Source organism: Xenopus laevis, chromosome 8S, assembly GCF_017654675.1.
Source record: "Xenopus laevis strain J_2021 chromosome 8S, Xenopus_laevis_v10.1, whole genome shotgun sequence".
Lineage (NCBI taxonomy): Eukaryota > Metazoa > Chordata > Amphibia > Anura > Pipidae > Xenopus > Xenopus laevis.
In genome coordinates this window covers 40,519,781-40,536,771 of record NC_054386.1, presented here as the reverse complement: position 1 = coordinate 40,536,771, position 16,991 = coordinate 40,519,781, and the positions used below count along the sequence as shown (strand labels likewise).

At 39.5% G+C, this 16,991-nt stretch overlaps 1 protein-coding gene across 3 annotated transcripts in view; it reads left to right on the top strand.

The window, feature by feature from the left end:
- Nucleotides 1-16,991, top strand: part of nr6a1.S (nuclear receptor subfamily 6 group A member 1 S homeolog) — a 146,334-nt gene that overhangs the window by 94,373 nt on the left and 34,970 nt on the right. Inside the window, 1 exon segment of one of the 3 annotated variants that reach the window (NM_001090633.1) lies at nt 15,167-15,260. The exons of the other annotated variants lie outside the window; for them this stretch is intronic. Coding sequence (NP_001084102.1) covers nt 15,245-15,260 — 16 coding nt within the window. The 5' untranslated portion in view covers nt 15,167-15,244. 3 annotated transcript variants of the gene reach the window in all.

Here is a 16,991-nt window from a genome sequence, read left to right as displayed (position 1 = left end):
TGTAAGATTGTTGTTTGGTATTGTAAGATCTGTGACCAAGAAACAATTGAAACATGCTTCCTTGGATATTGGTTGTTTCAAAAATGCAGGTTGGCTTGAAATCAAATAAATTATATTTGTGAATGTATATGTCAATTTGTTTATAGCGACATAACAGTAATGGCAAAGCATGATGTTCCCAACCGGAATTCTTATATCCATGGTCAATCCATCCAGTCATGACCGGTCTTTCTTGCAAATGATTGTTTTTCCAAGGCAGCTGACTTAATTCATTATATAGAATAAGTCATTAAAATGATCAGCCTTTTATGACCATTTGATGGTTCTATAATAACATAACATCAACCATGTATGGACGCCTCATAACAATAAAGGGAATTGCACGCGCACGCGCACACACACACACACACACACACACACACTCTCTGCTAGTTTAATATTACAGCGGAGCTTTAAGTGTTTAGTGGAGATACACACACCTTCTAGATACAATAAGCTTCTATCCTATAGAATGCAGATAGAAGAGAATGTTCTCGACTGTTTTAGAAGATAAAAGTTTAAACCTACTGGCAAGGAAGGTTAGAGAAGGCAAAATAGCAGCAAAAGAGGTTACGTCAAGGAGTAATTGGAGCAGCAGAAATGGTTTGTGCATTCTAGTTGAGGACTGTTATTTCTGTAGGCAATAGGCGGAGAAGGCGTTGATACAAACTGACAGATCTGGAGCAACAATAAACCCGCAGCGAGTAAGCAGCAAGAGCTATCCGACCAATAGCTTCATTCCGAGCTTGAGGACTGATGTAACATGGTTCGATATGTGGGGAGACAGGCAATGGAGAAAGTCTGTGAGAATGCTGCCCGAACTCAAAAGTGTGTCTATTGCAGTGGGTTGCTCAGGAATGCTTGGATCGGAGATCACAAGCTAAAAATAAATAAAAAGCACTACAGCCAGAATACAAGTTGTTCCTAAATAGAACATTTTGTGGAAATCACTGTAAACATTTCCATACCTTTCTAGAACAAAGTGAAATCATGGTTTCTCTATGTAATTGGACAAAGCAACTTCTCTAGTTCAGGGTCTAATGAGTTGGATACAGTCTTCCAGGAAATTTTTATGGCCTGCATTAAGTTAAGGGCTCCTTTTTACATGACATTATTAATTTAGTATATTATGGCCCACAAAATTGTTGAATGAAACATAAGTGTCCTACTACATGTGAAAAGATGAACAGCTCTGTCCTAGGCTATTTTTGTTCTGAGTCCAGGTATATTTTTGCAAAGTACACTGGTGCATGTCCGCAGCAAATGGATATGGTCAGCCAGTGGTGGCAACGGCATAACCAATAAAAGTATGGTGTATCTGAATGCTGCTCTTTCTTTCATGTCATTTTTAAATTTCTTTGAATAAGTGTAGTCTGTCATTTAGATCTTCAAACCTCAAGTCTACTAGAAAATAATTTAAACATTAAACACTGCTTCCAATAAGGATGAATTATATAAGTTTGGCTGGAAATTATTATTAAATATTTGGATAAAATGTAGTCTGTGGGAGACAGCCTTTCTGTAATTGGGAACTTTCTAGATAACGATTTCTGGATAACCGTAATCCTATACCTGTATAGGTATCTGGTCTGTTATCCAAAAACCTGTTATCCACCACAAAGCTTCAAAGTATGATATTAGCATTTTTAATAAAGCCCTATTTAAACAAACAATTGACTGATCTGCTTTTGTTTTGTATTAATACTGTAAGACTATACTTGATGTTAAAATAGTTACTGTAAATCCACAATTGTAAAACTTTTTAAAGTTTTTTTTTAGCACATTTGGGAAAGACCACTTATCTGTAAAAAAAAATACCAGGTCAAAAGCATCCAGATAATAGATCCCATCGTTGCCCATATTTTTTTGCAGTCACTTGCATTTATATTGTAGAATGGGCAGAGAAAGATGTACCCTGGGTGGACAGAGGAAGGTATGTGACTGGGTGTAATGGGGCATGGGATTTTATTTCAGTGCTCAAAACACTGGATTCCCTCATAGGATGGCATACCATTGGGCAACTGTAGAATTACAGGTCTAAATATGGTTTCAGGTTATCCTTCTCTAATTTCAAGTTATAAACATTTTTGAACATTAATGCCAATGGCACATGATAAGAAGGAGGCTGGCGTGTTTTTTTTTATCATATTCTATTGCACTTGGGCCTCCTTTGCTGCCTATTTCTGTTAAGCAGTTGCTCAAAATGAGGACCAGTCAAGTCAAGAGTGAGTTTATTGTCATTTCATCCATATACGTTTGTACAGTACACAGTGAAAAGAAACAACGTTCCTCTAGGACCATGGTGCTACACAACACAACATAGATGTACAACAGACAAAAAGTGCAAGTGCAAAAATATTCAACTCCTGCAATACAAGACAGCATAGTGCAGGGACAGGACAAGACAGTGCACACTCAGTAGATATAATATGTTAAGTAAATAATGCTAAACGTCAGACATGATGGGTGTATCGTGATATGATAGTAGTAAGAACATGATTAAGAACATGATAAAGTGCAGCTGTGCTCATAGAGAACAATTGTATCCAATGGCTATTTATTTATACAATAAGGTCAGATGGAGTGTGAGAGAGATCTGTCCGGTCCCTGAGTATTCAGGAGCATTATGACTTGGGGGAAGAAACTGTTACAAAGTCTGGTGGTGAGGGCCCTAATGCTCTGGTACCTTTATCCAGATGGCAGGAGTGTGAACAGTGAGTGTGAGGGGTGTGTTGGATCTTCCTCCACAAGAAGATCCTTTCCTTCTGCAGCTCCTACTGCTATTAAATCATGGGCTTGAGTACCGATCACACAAACTATACAAAGTGTTTTTTTGTACAGATTCTGGAATTTATACAGTGCCTTTCTATCATGACAATGTGATTCACTTATAACTCCAAAATGCTGAAATCACTTTAAATGCACTTCTGGAAACTAAACCCAGTTTTTCACCCTGTATTAAAGATGACTGATCTCAGTGAGTCACACTCACTATTACATTTTAAGGATGCTTCCAAAATAAATATTTATAGCACCGATCAGGCAGGGCAGACCACAGAATTCTTCGTCCTGAAATTCCCACCGTTGTTATTTTTATGATTACATGTCCTGCAGATTCTTATTGTTTCCAGTGTTCTCTAGACATGCATTTCCTATAGTAAAGCCATTCAGTAATGTCATTATTTTTCCTGCTACTGATCATCGTCCAATCATATGAAGCTACTGCCTCATACAGCTTACAATCTAACTTTAGTTTCTAAAGATTATTTTTTATTTTAAAGTCCAACCTAAATCATTATGTATACAAATGGCAATACATGTATCATTGCCTTCCAAGCAGTCTGATGGTTCAAATCCTTTCTTGAAAGAAAACTGTCTCAGTTATGCACATGCCCATAGTTTTTCTTACACATATACCCTGGGCACCACCATCCATGCCACCCTGTGAAATTACTTTGGACACAGATAGCCAGTTCTTCAGCTGCATACTGCTGGTGTGCATTGGTATCAGCAGTATGCATAGAGGTAAACATTTGAGCAAACAGTAACTTAACTAACCAGTGCCATGCAGCCTGCCCCCCTCCAGAAGCGATCTTCTCTGTGGATACGCAGGCACATGAACCGCCGGCGGGTCTTGAGGGGGTGCGGCCAGTGCGTTCCACCCCCTGCTCCCCCTGTAGTTCCACCACTGCGAGCAATGTCACTTTGGGGCTTAGTTAATGTTGACGATAAGACGATAGAGCACATTTACAATGGTACGCCAAGGTGCAAAGCTCTTTAGCGGTCACAATCTAGAACATGCCAGCTTGGGTGTTTTGGGAGACAGAAGACTGACTACATGAGTCATTTTTGCTCTGCGTTTGGGTTTGATTTTTAATCCTGCAAAAAATACCAACTAATCCTACAGGTGCAAGTGCTCCCTGTATGAGCTTCAGGAGGTCAAATATGCACCCCTTTAGGGCATTGGTACTTATGCTATAGCTTTTATAAATGAACCCTTATATTACCAGCATCAACAATTTGGGATCAATGAACAGTTTGTAGTTTAGTTTACAATTTCTCTTATCTCTTATTGCAATTTATGGACCAATTTCAAGAGCCACATTGTACCTAAAATAAGTAACTAATACTAATTTACCAGGTCTATAAATGAAGCAGCTCTGTACAATGATGAAAAACATCTGTGCATGTTTTTCTTTTCAGTAAGCATCTTCTTACTACAGAACACTGCAAATTGCTATGAAATGACTGCTAACTATTTAGTTAACTATAGATGTCTTAACTGTTCTCCTTAAATTGAGCAGTAAAGAATCCCAACAAAAAAAAGGTCCAGGAAACTATTGAATTATTGAATACATTATGGGATATGTTCCCTTTAACAGACTGATCTGGAAAAGATTTGTTTACTGGAGTTGTCAGACAATAATGCCTTTATGCAATTAGATCAAAACCTAGTAATGTAGGATCTGCAATATGTTACAGTCAAGCTCATGCTCTGCTACAGTTCTCAGCAGCCTCACCCTTTGGACTATGGTGAATAGATGTTACTGGGCCCCACAGCAAACAGCGCCGGATTTAGTGGGCGGGGCCACCATAAATTCGGCTTTTCTAGTGCAAGAAAGCTCAACTGAACTCTCTTCACTACTGATGCAACACCCCCGGACCCCCTCCTGCACAGGAAAGGTAATCGCTGGGGGGTGAGGGGGGGCAGCATCGAAGGAGTCATCTCAGGTTGCTCCTTACCCAGTAATGCTTGTGAATGCCTAGGGGCAAAGTTTTTTCCTGTCTTAGCGACCAAACTTTAGTAGTTGTACTGTATTAGTTTATAAACAGTAAGACTTGTTTACTAACACTGGACAAATTTATACCTGGGCAGTAACCCATGGCAACCAATCTGATATATGTTTTCATTGTTATGCCTGCAGCTGTCTGAATAAAAAGTAAGCACTGATTGGTTGCTATGGGTTGCTGTCCAGGTGTAAATTTGCCCAGTGTTTATAAATGAGTTCACGTGTCTGATGTCTCACCCTATAGGGCTGCTCTAAAAAGGCTGATTTCAGCCTTGTTGTAAAGCGCAAGTAGCAATATTTGTTACTACTCCGACTGCCTTTTAATAAGTAGGAACTAAATTTTAAAATCATCTGTCACTTTGTTCCAAATATTTTAAGAGCTTATGCCCTGGAACGAACTGCTCTGTGGAGAACTGTGCCCTCTGCTGGCCAAACTGCAAACTGAACTCATGCTTTTGTATTTTTATATATTGTATTGTGTTTTGATCGGTTGATGAAAGTCAGTCTATCATGCTTTGTATTGGAAACGCATTGCTTTAAAAAGGTGGATCATCTTCAGTCAACTTTTAGCATTTATAGAATGGCCTATTCTAAGCAACTTTTCCAATAGCTGTTCATTATTTATTTTCAGGGTTTTTTTTTTAATTATTTGCCTTTTTCCTCTGACTCCTTTCTACTTTCAAATGGGGATCACTGACCCCATCTAAAAAAACAAATGCTCTGTAAAGCTACAATTCATTGTTATTACTATTTTTAATTACTTACCTTTCTATTCAGGCCTTAACATAGGATAAGGGGCATCATTCTATTCAGGCCTATCTCTCCTATTCATATACCAATCTCTCATTCAAACCAATGCATGGTTGCTAGGGTAATTTGAACCCTAGCAACTAAAATTGCTGAAATTGCAAACTAAAGAGTGGATGAATAAAAAAAAGCTCAATCACTCAAAAATCACAAATAATAAAAAAATTACTACCAACTGCAAAATTGTCTCAACATATAACTCTCTACATCATGCTAAAAGTTAATTTAAAGGTGAAAAGCCCCTTTAACTTTTTACTAAACAGGCTTCCAAATGCATTGCTCACATGGTTCATCCTGCCATATGCTCTGCTTTATAGGGAGAGCATTCCACACTGGTATCACCTACCCAGATAAATATGTATTACTGAGCATAAAAACCCATAACCATAGGGTACTATTACTACTGCAAGTGCAATGAGCAAAGTGCAATTTTGTTTGCATTTGCAATATTTTTGTGCCCAAATGCAGCTTTTTTCTAGCATTGCTGCAGTCACCAGGGGTTGAACATGGCCAATGCATTAATATGAGGGCAGCTGCGTTTCCACTCGTAAATCAGAAGCAATGTTGTTGAAAATAGTCTAGTTGCCATGGTTTTCAGCATTCTGTGTGCAAGTAATGTGTGTATTACTTACAGTCCTCCACCCTATTCTTTTGCTTCACTGCAATATGGCGATTGCCACAGGCCACTGTGGGAACCATGGAGCTGGTGTGAAGGTGGTGGTAGTTCCAGTGCTCCTGTGTGTAAATAGGCACAACTGCACTTGATAAAGAACAGGAGGCAGGAAGAACCAAGCAGTACCGAGTGCAACCCTAAGGAAGTGCAAGGTGTGCGTGTAGGACATGATTTAAAATTGGGTTGATTTTCCCTTTAAATCACTTGGTTTAGCTTCCGGTGAAGCCGGGGGGGGTCCTCAGCTGAACTGGCCCAGAATAAATAGTAAATAGAAAAATAAACTCATAAAAGTCAAATGCAATACTGAATAAAGTCAGGAAGCATTGCTACATAGAAACTTTTTATAAGATCTTCGCTCCACAGCTTTGTGCTTGAGTAATAGAAACCCAGGTTTTGCTTGACCATTTTGCTCCACTTTTGTTGTGTTTGATTGTGTATTATGCAACATTCTCTGTTGCAGTGTAGAAACCACTCTGTAATCACACCAGTTTATTGTGAAGAGTCATCAGATATCATAATGTTTCTAGCAATGCCTGTGCCTGAAAGTGGTCTCTTTTTGTAGGGTTTAATCCCAGCTTTAGCAGCAAGATAACCTTGCTAAAGCACATGCTAAGGTATACAAGATGGTTAGATGATGGAGGTTCTGTCCAGGGCTGCCATAATGAACCATGGGGGAAGTCATCTTGAAGTCTGGGTCATTACATCTACCGTTGTGGTCAAGGGATCTTTGGAGAAGAGATGCATGTAGCAAGTGTCCATATTTTGATAATTATGGGCTTCTTGCAATTTCCATTGTAGTCATGGGACAGTTACTGGGGCAATAGTTAGCGCTGCTGCTCTACAGTGCTGGGGTCCTTAGGTTCAATTACAGCCAGGGCAGTACTTGCAAGGAGTCTGTGTGTTCTCCCCTTACTAAAGGTGGGCATGCACAGGCTGATAAAAGCTGCCGACAGACTGAGTCGGCAGCTTATTGGCCCGTATATTGGGCCATCTTATCGTGGCCGCATCTGTTCGTTGATGCGGTCCCGCGATCCGACCGCCCGTTACCCATTGTTAGGATCCGATCGTTGGGCCCTAGGGCCCACGATTGGATCAGCCCGATATTGCCCACCTCAAGGTGGGCATATCAGGGAGAGATTCGCTCGTTTGGCGACATCGCCAAACGAGCGGATCTCTTTGTGTATGGCCACCTTTAGATGGTTTTCCTCCTGTACTCTCTACTTACACATTCCAAAAACACAAGATGTCAACTAAGCAGCATTTTTCAGGAGTTACCCTGATTTAACTCCCCTAACCTGGTTTATCCACATAACCATAACAAACAAGGGAAAGTTATGAGCAACATTAATTTTTAAACTATTAAGCGTGGTGCAATCAGGCTGTGACCACAAAATTCATATAGACAAATACAAGAGGAACTCTGCACTCAACCCATTATCAATATATTTAAGACATTGAGACATTTTGTGCATACAGCTACTAAAAAATTCCTTACCCTTTAAACAAAACAGGGATTGTTAATCTATATATTGCAATATATTTAAGATACAACTATAGTCAGGTGATTCCAGTTGTGGCCAATAAAAGGGCAACCATGTTTGGCAGTTTTAACCTTGAAAGCAGCAAGTAAGTTGCAGGTAAAACTAAGTCCCTTTGTAAAATGTAAAATGAAGCAATAGAATTCTTAATGAATCAGATGAAAATGGAGCGTAGGACTGGCCAGATATGGGATGACTTTGACGTAGTTGGCCATCTTAAATATATTGCAATATGCGGACAAACAATCCCTGTTTTGTTTAAAGGGTAAGACATTTTTAATAGCTGTGTGCACAAAATGTCTCAATGTCTTAAATATATTGATAATGGGTTGATTGCAGAGGACCTCTTGTATTCATCCACAGCCCAGTCTCCTGCTGTCACTAATACGCTCATGAATCTCAACTTACCCCCGGCACTGAAATGCAATGAAATGTCTCCCGAATCCTCAGAAGAACTGTTGTGGCAGATTGAGGGTGTGACCATTTTTGCGATATGCAATTTTTTGACTGTTACTGGCACTCAGACTGGGACAGGGACCAATGGGAATGATGTATCATCTATGTAAAAAAATGTTGCTAGTATTAGGATAATAATAAGTGAATAGTAGAGATTCCCTTGATCCCTTAATTTATCTAAGTAAAAGTAGAATCACACCTAGCCTTATTTGAGGGTTTTATATGTATAAAATTTACCAATATTAACAAAACCCTCTAAAGAAAGCCTTTATTAAATAAATTCAATATATGTGATATTTTGTAAATTTTCAAAGAATATACTGTTAGTTATATGCAGGTTGTTTGGGATAGATCAGGAAAACTTCTTGTGGATTGTAGAGGGGTTGAAATGTAACCTTCCCCTTTCAATGCACCAGTGAACAATTTGTCTTTTCTTTGTTTTAAATGCGAGCTCAACTATGCAAAGGCCATTCAGATTCTAACATGTGCCCCTCTTTTTTTATATGATCGACATGCTCCTCTCTCCCCCAGCTTCGTCTCACAAAAAGGGCACAGTAAGAGCCCATGCATCTGAATGACAAGCATTAGGATGAAAATACATTAGAAGCGGAATTATCTATCCCCTAGTACAGTAGAAGCTTTTCATTTTTTTTAACTCTTTCATAGTGACACCTGCTTGCTTTGCTTTGTAAATCTCCATAGCCACTAAATGGCCCTCTAATCTTACTGCTCAGTCTAACCTAAAAAGCCATTATAAGTACACAAATAATAGTGTTGTACACTTTGTCCACAATATGTAAGCTTGCGTGCCACGTCATAACTATGCTCCAGTTATGTTTAGGTTAAGACACGGTAGAAATAACAGTCTACTGACCTATCAAACTATGGACACTTAAATGGGTTGTTCACCTTTAAACATTTTTTTTCAGTTCAGTTGATTTCTGACTGTTCACCAGAAATACTTTTCCCAATTACTTACTATTTTCTTTATGTGACCGTTTATCTAATATTGAAGTGTAAAGTTTCATTTTTCACCTTCTAAAACTGCTCTGGGAGGAGGTGGTCGCCGACTCTTTTAAATTAGTACATTTAGTTGATAAATTTGTTATCTTTGTCTCTGCTAAGAAGACTCCATGAGTTTTATTAAAGGGGTTGTTCACCTTTAAGATAACTTTTAGTATGATGTAGAGAGTGATATTCTGAAATAATTTGCAATTGGTTTTCAATTGTGGTTTTTGAGTTATTTAGCTTTTTAAACAGCAGCTTTTCAATTTGCATTTTAAGCAATCTGGTAACTAGGGTCCAAATTACCCTAGCAACCATGCATTGATTTAAATAAGAGACTGGAATATGAATAGGAGAGTGCCTGAAAAGAAAGATGAGCAATAAAAGTAGCAACAGCAATACATTTGTAGACTTACAGAGCAATTGCTTTTTAGAAGGGGTTGGCGACGCCCATTTGGAAGAGTCAAAAGAAAAAGTCATAACTATATATCTATAAAAAATAAATAATGAGAACCAATTGAAAAATTGCTTACAATTGCCCATTTTATAGCATAATAAAAATTTCCTTAAAGACGACCACACCTTTAAAAGCAGCTGTTAGAATTGATACAATAGTTGCTAATGCTCCACAGATGCTGCTGAAAAATATCTCAATTAAATGTATCAATTATAGGTAGCAAATATATAAAAATAGTTCAGAATCTGCTCCTAGATCACTGAGCTGCCAGACTGAAACACTAGAGACAGGAACAGTAAACTTTAAACTTCAATTTTGGGGAAACAGAAAGCAACTGAAAAATTCACACGCGGAGCAGCGTTTTCCGAAGTTTCCTCGTGAGGCAACTTCGGAAAACGCGATTAGTCGCCAGGCGACAAAATCTACCCGAATCTCCTTGTGTGAACTAACCCTTAAGCCAAGTTGGTTTTGGACTGTGTGGAGAAAGCCATGCAAGGGTACAGAGAACATACGTACTCAGGACAGATGGTGTCCTGGTCAGAATCTAACACCCCCAGCCTTTCAAAGTAAAGTGCCACCATTTCTGCCAAGACTGCGTAATTTGCTGGTGCTAAATAAATTAAATGATGAGGCTCTTCTGTAATAAAACTAGCACTCTTGTTGGCGCTGCTTTTCTGGCATACCTACACCCAGGTCCGGACTGAGAATTAAAATAGGCCCTGGCATTTCAGGTACACAGAGGCCCAATCAGCCCACTCAGAGGCCCAAACAGCCCCACCAGCCCACTAAATACTGACTTTCTATGGGACCTTATAGCAGCCCCTCTGGCATTTGCCAGAACCCACAGATTGCCAGTCCGGGCCTGCCTACACCTACCGTATAAGTGGTTTAAACTTTGGAAATGGAAACGCTGTGAAATGACTTGAATTTTCCAATGTCACACGGAGTTGTCACAGAAATCACAGGGGTTGGATGGCTTTTTAGCAAGTGAAGGAATACAGGGTTATGGAAGATAGCTCATAATACAAGTTGATATAGGGACTGGTCAGATTTAAGTTTTAACCAGCTGTGAAATAATAACAAGGTAGGATAATGACAGCTGTCCTTCCAACTGGTCATCTCACGTGCTATACAATTGGTCAGACCAAACACTACATGGACTAAAATAGTTCAAGCTCCTGGGAAGCCACCCTTCACGTCTTTTCTATACAAGCAGCTGCTCTTGGGTTTTCACCTCGGTGACCCAGTGTATCTGTGGCCCTGTGTGTTTGGAATCTCACTATAGGACCCTGTCTAATCTTCTGGAGGCTTTGAGAATTTTACACAGAATTTTGTAGGTATATATATTTGCAGATTTTAGGTAGAAAATGCACATTTGAACATATTATGGCTAAAAGCTGTCAATGGATTCCATTCTAGTAAATCACAGGTGAAGTGAAAGTTCCTCCCCCCCTGCTAAACTATGAAGCCAATTTATTGAACTGGCTATACACCACACTTTGCCGTCTCAATTCCAGACATCACTGTGTAAAATCCGGGATATACTTATAAAGCTGTGTATTGATTTTAGACTATCATGCACCTCTGTGTACAAATCCAATGGAATAGGCAGCAGCTGCTTTAAAATTTTATATTAAAAATGGTGCTAATCAATCACCACTTTGTAAGCAATTTTTTGACACCACATCAACTTCCACCAGAACTTATTTGCCGCATGGAATTTTCCATTTGACTAATGGATTGTGGGACGTCAGAAGAGGTATAAAATAATGGGGTCAAATATATAGCGCTGAGGTGGTAGAGGTATGGGATCTGTTATCCGGAAACCCATTATCCAGAAAGCTCTGAATTACGGAAAGTGTCTCCCATAGAATCCAAATAATCCACATTTTTAAAACAGATTTCCTTTTTAAAACAGTACCATGTACTTGATACAAACAAAGATATAATTAATCCTTATTGGAAGCAGAAAAAGCCTATTCGGTTAATTTAATGTTTACATGATGTTTCTAGTAGACTTAAGGTATGAAGATCCAAATTATTCAGAGATCTGTTATCCAGAAAACCTCAGGTCCCGAGCATTCTGGGTAACGGCACATACCTGTATAATACACTTTAAAGGAATTGTTCAGTGTAAACATAAAAACTGGGTAAATAGATAGACTGTGCAAAATAAAAAATGTTTCTAATATAGTTAATTAGGCACAAATGTAATATAGGCTGGAGTGATTTGATGTATAACATGTCAGTCAGACACTACTTCCTGCTTTTCAGCTCTCTTGGTTTACACTAACAGGTTACCCTGGTTACCAGGCAGTAACCAATTAGAGACTTGAGAGGGGGCCACATTGGTCATATATGTTGCTTTTGAATCTGAGCAGAATGCTGAGGATCGATTACAAATTCACTGAACAGAAATGTACCATGTGGCCCCCCTTCAAGTCGCTGACTAGCTCAGAGTTATAGAGCTGAAAAGCAGGAAGTTGGATTCTGGCTGTTTTATTACACATCCAGTCACTCCAGCCTTTATAAATTACATTTTTGGCTAACTATATTAGATACATTTTTTATTTTGCACAGCCTATCTATTTACCCAGTTTTTATTTTCACACTGAACTGTTCCTTTAAGGCCAGTGATACACTAATCTCCACCTGCAGTTCTACGCAGGCTGATCTACTTCACAGGGTAGATTCCTGCATGGAAATGAGCATACATTTTTGCACTGAAAATTGCTCCGTGTCTGCACCCAGTAGAATGGCTGTGGGTGCTTAGCAGCAAACAGAGGTCAGTGAATCGGCTAATTAAACACTGCTTCTTCCTGATGTACATCATTTTGCAGAGCATGATGAATATGCTTCCAAGTGTGCCTTGGGCTAGTATCCTGGAGCTCCTTTAGCAACACTGGCAAATTTGCATCTGGGCAGTTACCCATCAAATTGTTGCATTCATTGTTTTTCCTGCAGATTCCTGAAAAAAAAGCCAAGCGCTGATTGGTTGCTATGGGTTACTGCCCATGGGCAAATTTGCCCAGTGTTAATAACAGAGTCCCAATATGAATCTGAGTGCAACCTGTATGTACTAAATATATCCACACTTCCGCCTCTAATCCAGCGCGCATATTCTATCGGTGCTTTACTTGCGAATAGGGTTGCCACCTTTTTTGGAAAAAAATACCAGCCTTCTTGTATATTTAGATTTTTTTCCCCTATTAATAACATTGGTGTCAAGCATAATTTTTACCAGTCAGGCCGGTAAAATACTGGCCAGATGGCAACCTTACTTGCGAATAACAAAATAATTTCATGTACAGATGTATGCTTATGTTCAGAATGATTTTGTCTTTCTGGCATTTCTGTAGAACTCTGATTCTACTGGCGAGTTCCATTTCCTTCTATTCAATTCAGAAAAAGAATCAGTCAGCCCTCAACTGCCTATGAAGTTCATGTGGAATCTCAGTAAGGTGTTTTTTTTTTATTTCGGTTCCCTCTCAAGTCCACCTCACAAACTCAGCAGCCGCAGCTGATTCAGTAAAGCCACAAAACACAAACACACAATTGGCCAATTTGCATAATTGCTATTTGTTATAGATACGCAAATTCCTGTCCATCTTGTTTCAGCACAATGGGACATTACATAGCTCAGTTGCCTGAAGGGGGATTTGAATTAACCCCTTCAGAGCCAGTGCCCCACCCCCTAATCAGTCACAATGAACAGCAGGCCAGGCTACCAGAGAAAAGGCTAACTGACTATTAAAGGCAATTGAAAGGAATTTGTGTGACATTTGTAATTGAATATTCCTTATTTAGCCAAAGATTTTAAAACACATACAAAAAAAATAAGAATAATACAATTCACATGGGACATGAATAGTTAGAGAGGTTATAAGGCTTCTATTTAAAAATATTCAATTGCTATGAAACATTAAAGTAGCATATATTATAAATGTGTTGGCTAGGCTGCCATCTTGGGGGGTGGATTTGGTAGCAGTATCTGTCCTGGGGCCAATCACGTGGTATCAGGGGCCCCTTTGGTCTTTCCCAGGCAGGAATACATTAGTACATCAGTGAATTACTGCAGTGGTGGAGAGAGAGATACATTGTATATTCTAACTGTGTTTATATGTCTTTATGTACAGTATAGTGAACTTAACCACTGTCAGTTTAGAATGCTCTTGATTTTAGGACATTCCTCAGCCCCCAGCAGAGCTCTTGCCATGGAAATACCCAAAGCTTCTTATCTCTCCTCAACTCATCAGCATAAGTATCCAAGCTGCCTATCTGGTCAGCATGATGTCCACTGATTATACTAATGGGGGCAGCAAGAGCCCTCCTAAGGTTGGCATTTCCTGAATTGCATGGGAATAGCCAAGCAATGGGAGGTAAGCCAAGCTATGGTAGTGTCTTTAATTTTCATATTATGGTATAGGGCAACCCGGCACAAAGGAACTCCCGGAAAGACAGAGGTAGCTGGGAAATAAAATGCTCCGTTGTGCAATGAGAGATATACTGGTGCCTTCATATTCAAGTGTATGAATGTGTTTCTTTCTGCTCTTGGATAATTGAATTTAATAATGTGTGGAATTATGTATCTGTTTGCAGAGAATATGTGTCTAAAGCTGGCCATAGACGCAAAGATCTGATCGTACGAATCGAGGATTCGTACGATTTTCGAACCGTGTGTGGAGAGTCCCGACATTTTTCGTCTGGCGGAGATCGGTCGTTTGGTCGATCGGACAGGTTAGAAAATTTCTGTCGGCTGCCGATAATATCTCTGCGTGTATTGCCGATCGTACGATTTTCAGTGGGAGACTGTCACTAGCTTTGGTTGGACATAGATATCGTACGATTGCTGTCAGGGGCAGAACATTGCTGATCTGTTCTTTAACTAATCTGACTGGTAAGACTTTGATCTGAATGGTTAGTGGCGGGTCGGGAGATGGGAAAGTCCGATCGTACGATAATCCGTACGATCGGATCTTTGCATCTATGGCCAGCTTAATGTACATGGCCCTAGGGATAAATGCACATATAAGCATTTCTATAGGTACTGGGAAATGTACAAAGCACAGAGACTACAAAACTGTGTCCAGAGATAGCAGCACAGCGAGAGTCAGAGTTTGTACTGAATCCGTTGCATTCCTATTAGGGTGAGTATTTTGTATTTATTTTTAAATAGAAGGTTATTTAGGGTGCTGAACATGAACTGCAGTGATCCAGGGAGAATGAGGGTGATCAGTTCCACTTTGATAACCACAGGGCAATAAACTCCCCCCTCCCTTCCAGACCAGGGCTGACCTTAGGGCTTGAACTGTAGTCACATGACCAGCTTGTAAACTGACCTGAGAGGGTCTCTGTCCCTCCCAGCCCTCAGAGCAGATCTGGCAATTACAGCAACAGGAGAGTCCCCATGATGCTGCTGGGTTCATGGTAACATGCCCAGCTCCATGGCTGCACCCCAGCACACACGCACTGGTATGAGATGGACACATGGGAAGGTACAGTACCCACTATATTCTACACTGGAGCAATATTAGGATTTCACAGACTTGTCTCTAATACTCAGTGGGGTTGCTCTTGCTTTTTGGATACTGGACCTATAAGCAGGATCAGAGTTTTCTACACACCCAAAAGCCTAATTACAGACCTACATAAAATTGTAAACCACCATCTATTGTGTCATCATTAACTTCCTCCCAAAAATATTTTATGTTATATAGATGTTATAAGCCTTGGCCTTATAAACTAATAAATATGTTATTTGCTCATTTTTATGCCACTGGATCAATGGCTAATACTGTAGATTGCATAGAACTGGATAGTTTATTTTCTGCTTTTATAAAGGTATAGGGTTATTTGTATATGAGCCTTTATATCATGTTCTGTAGAATTGTAATATATTCTGTTACTAACAATAAACTTCTTTGCTTTTATTATAAAATAATATATTTTTTATTAGATACAATCCAAAATGTTGGGGTAATTTATAATTGGTGGTTTGACCTCCACATTTAAACACACAATGGTAAAATTTAGCCCCCTAGATTTATTTAATTATTAATTTATCTTACTGGATCTAAATAAAAATGGGGCAAATAGTTAAGGAAACGGCTTAGAGTCACCTGACAAGTCTTTTTTTGGACTATGCTGGTGTAAATATTACAGACCCAGCCCACAAGCCCTGCCTAACTCTGTTTACATATAACAGGTCAACACAAATTTCAATTGCAAGTGTAGCACAGTTTACACTTGCACTAAGAACAAGGCACCATATTAGCAAACTATGCACTTCCATAAAAAAATAACTTGTTTGTTTCCCATTTCATCCTATTGAAATACCCTGCACCTCTTGTGTCTACCGTCACTGCCCTATTGTTGGATGTGCAAGATGTCTTGTCTTAATCAGAACCCAATATTCACAATGTTTTATAAAACTTTAGGCTGCAATCCTAAACCTAACGACAAACTGGCACTTAAATATCTAAATCCAGTGGTTCCAGGCAGTGGCTTGCTTGTGGCCTATAATGCTGAAAGAATAGCAGGGGCGTAACTACAGATGAAGCAGACCCTGAGGCTGCAGGGGGGGCCCATGAAGCCCAAACTTTTTGCAACGAGGGCCAGATTTGGTGAGGTAAAAATGTGTGGGGGCCATCCATTCAGCCCGACATTCTTTGAACCATTAACATTAAATTACAGGAATCGAGTAATCATAGAAGTAATATTTGGGCACAATAGTGAAATGATCTGCCACTTTGTGCTGAAGGTGCTAGCAATGGACACGTACTGGAACGTAGTGACGCCATACTTCTTTAGTTTACTGTACTGGCACGTGAGTACGTCTATTGACACCTTCAGCCCTAAAGAAGTATGTAAAAACAGCGCGTTTCTATGTGCCAATACGTGTCTATTGCTAACACCTTCAGCACACAGGCAGCAGTGTACATCAAGTGGCAGATCATTTCACTAATGTGCCTTAATATTACTGCTATGGGATTCCTGATCGCACAATGCTGAGGGGAGTCATTATTATTAATTTCATGATGGAGGCTGAGGGCCAGTGTAAATTTGAAAATGGGCCGCACTTTGGACATGCCTGCCCTAATTCATATACAATTTCAATGAATACTGCTAAAACAGGTTAACATCTAGACATTTTGGGGGTCTGAAAAATAATTTGCTGTGGGGCCCAGTAATATCTTGTTACGCCACTGTATAGAGGGTAGTTTATA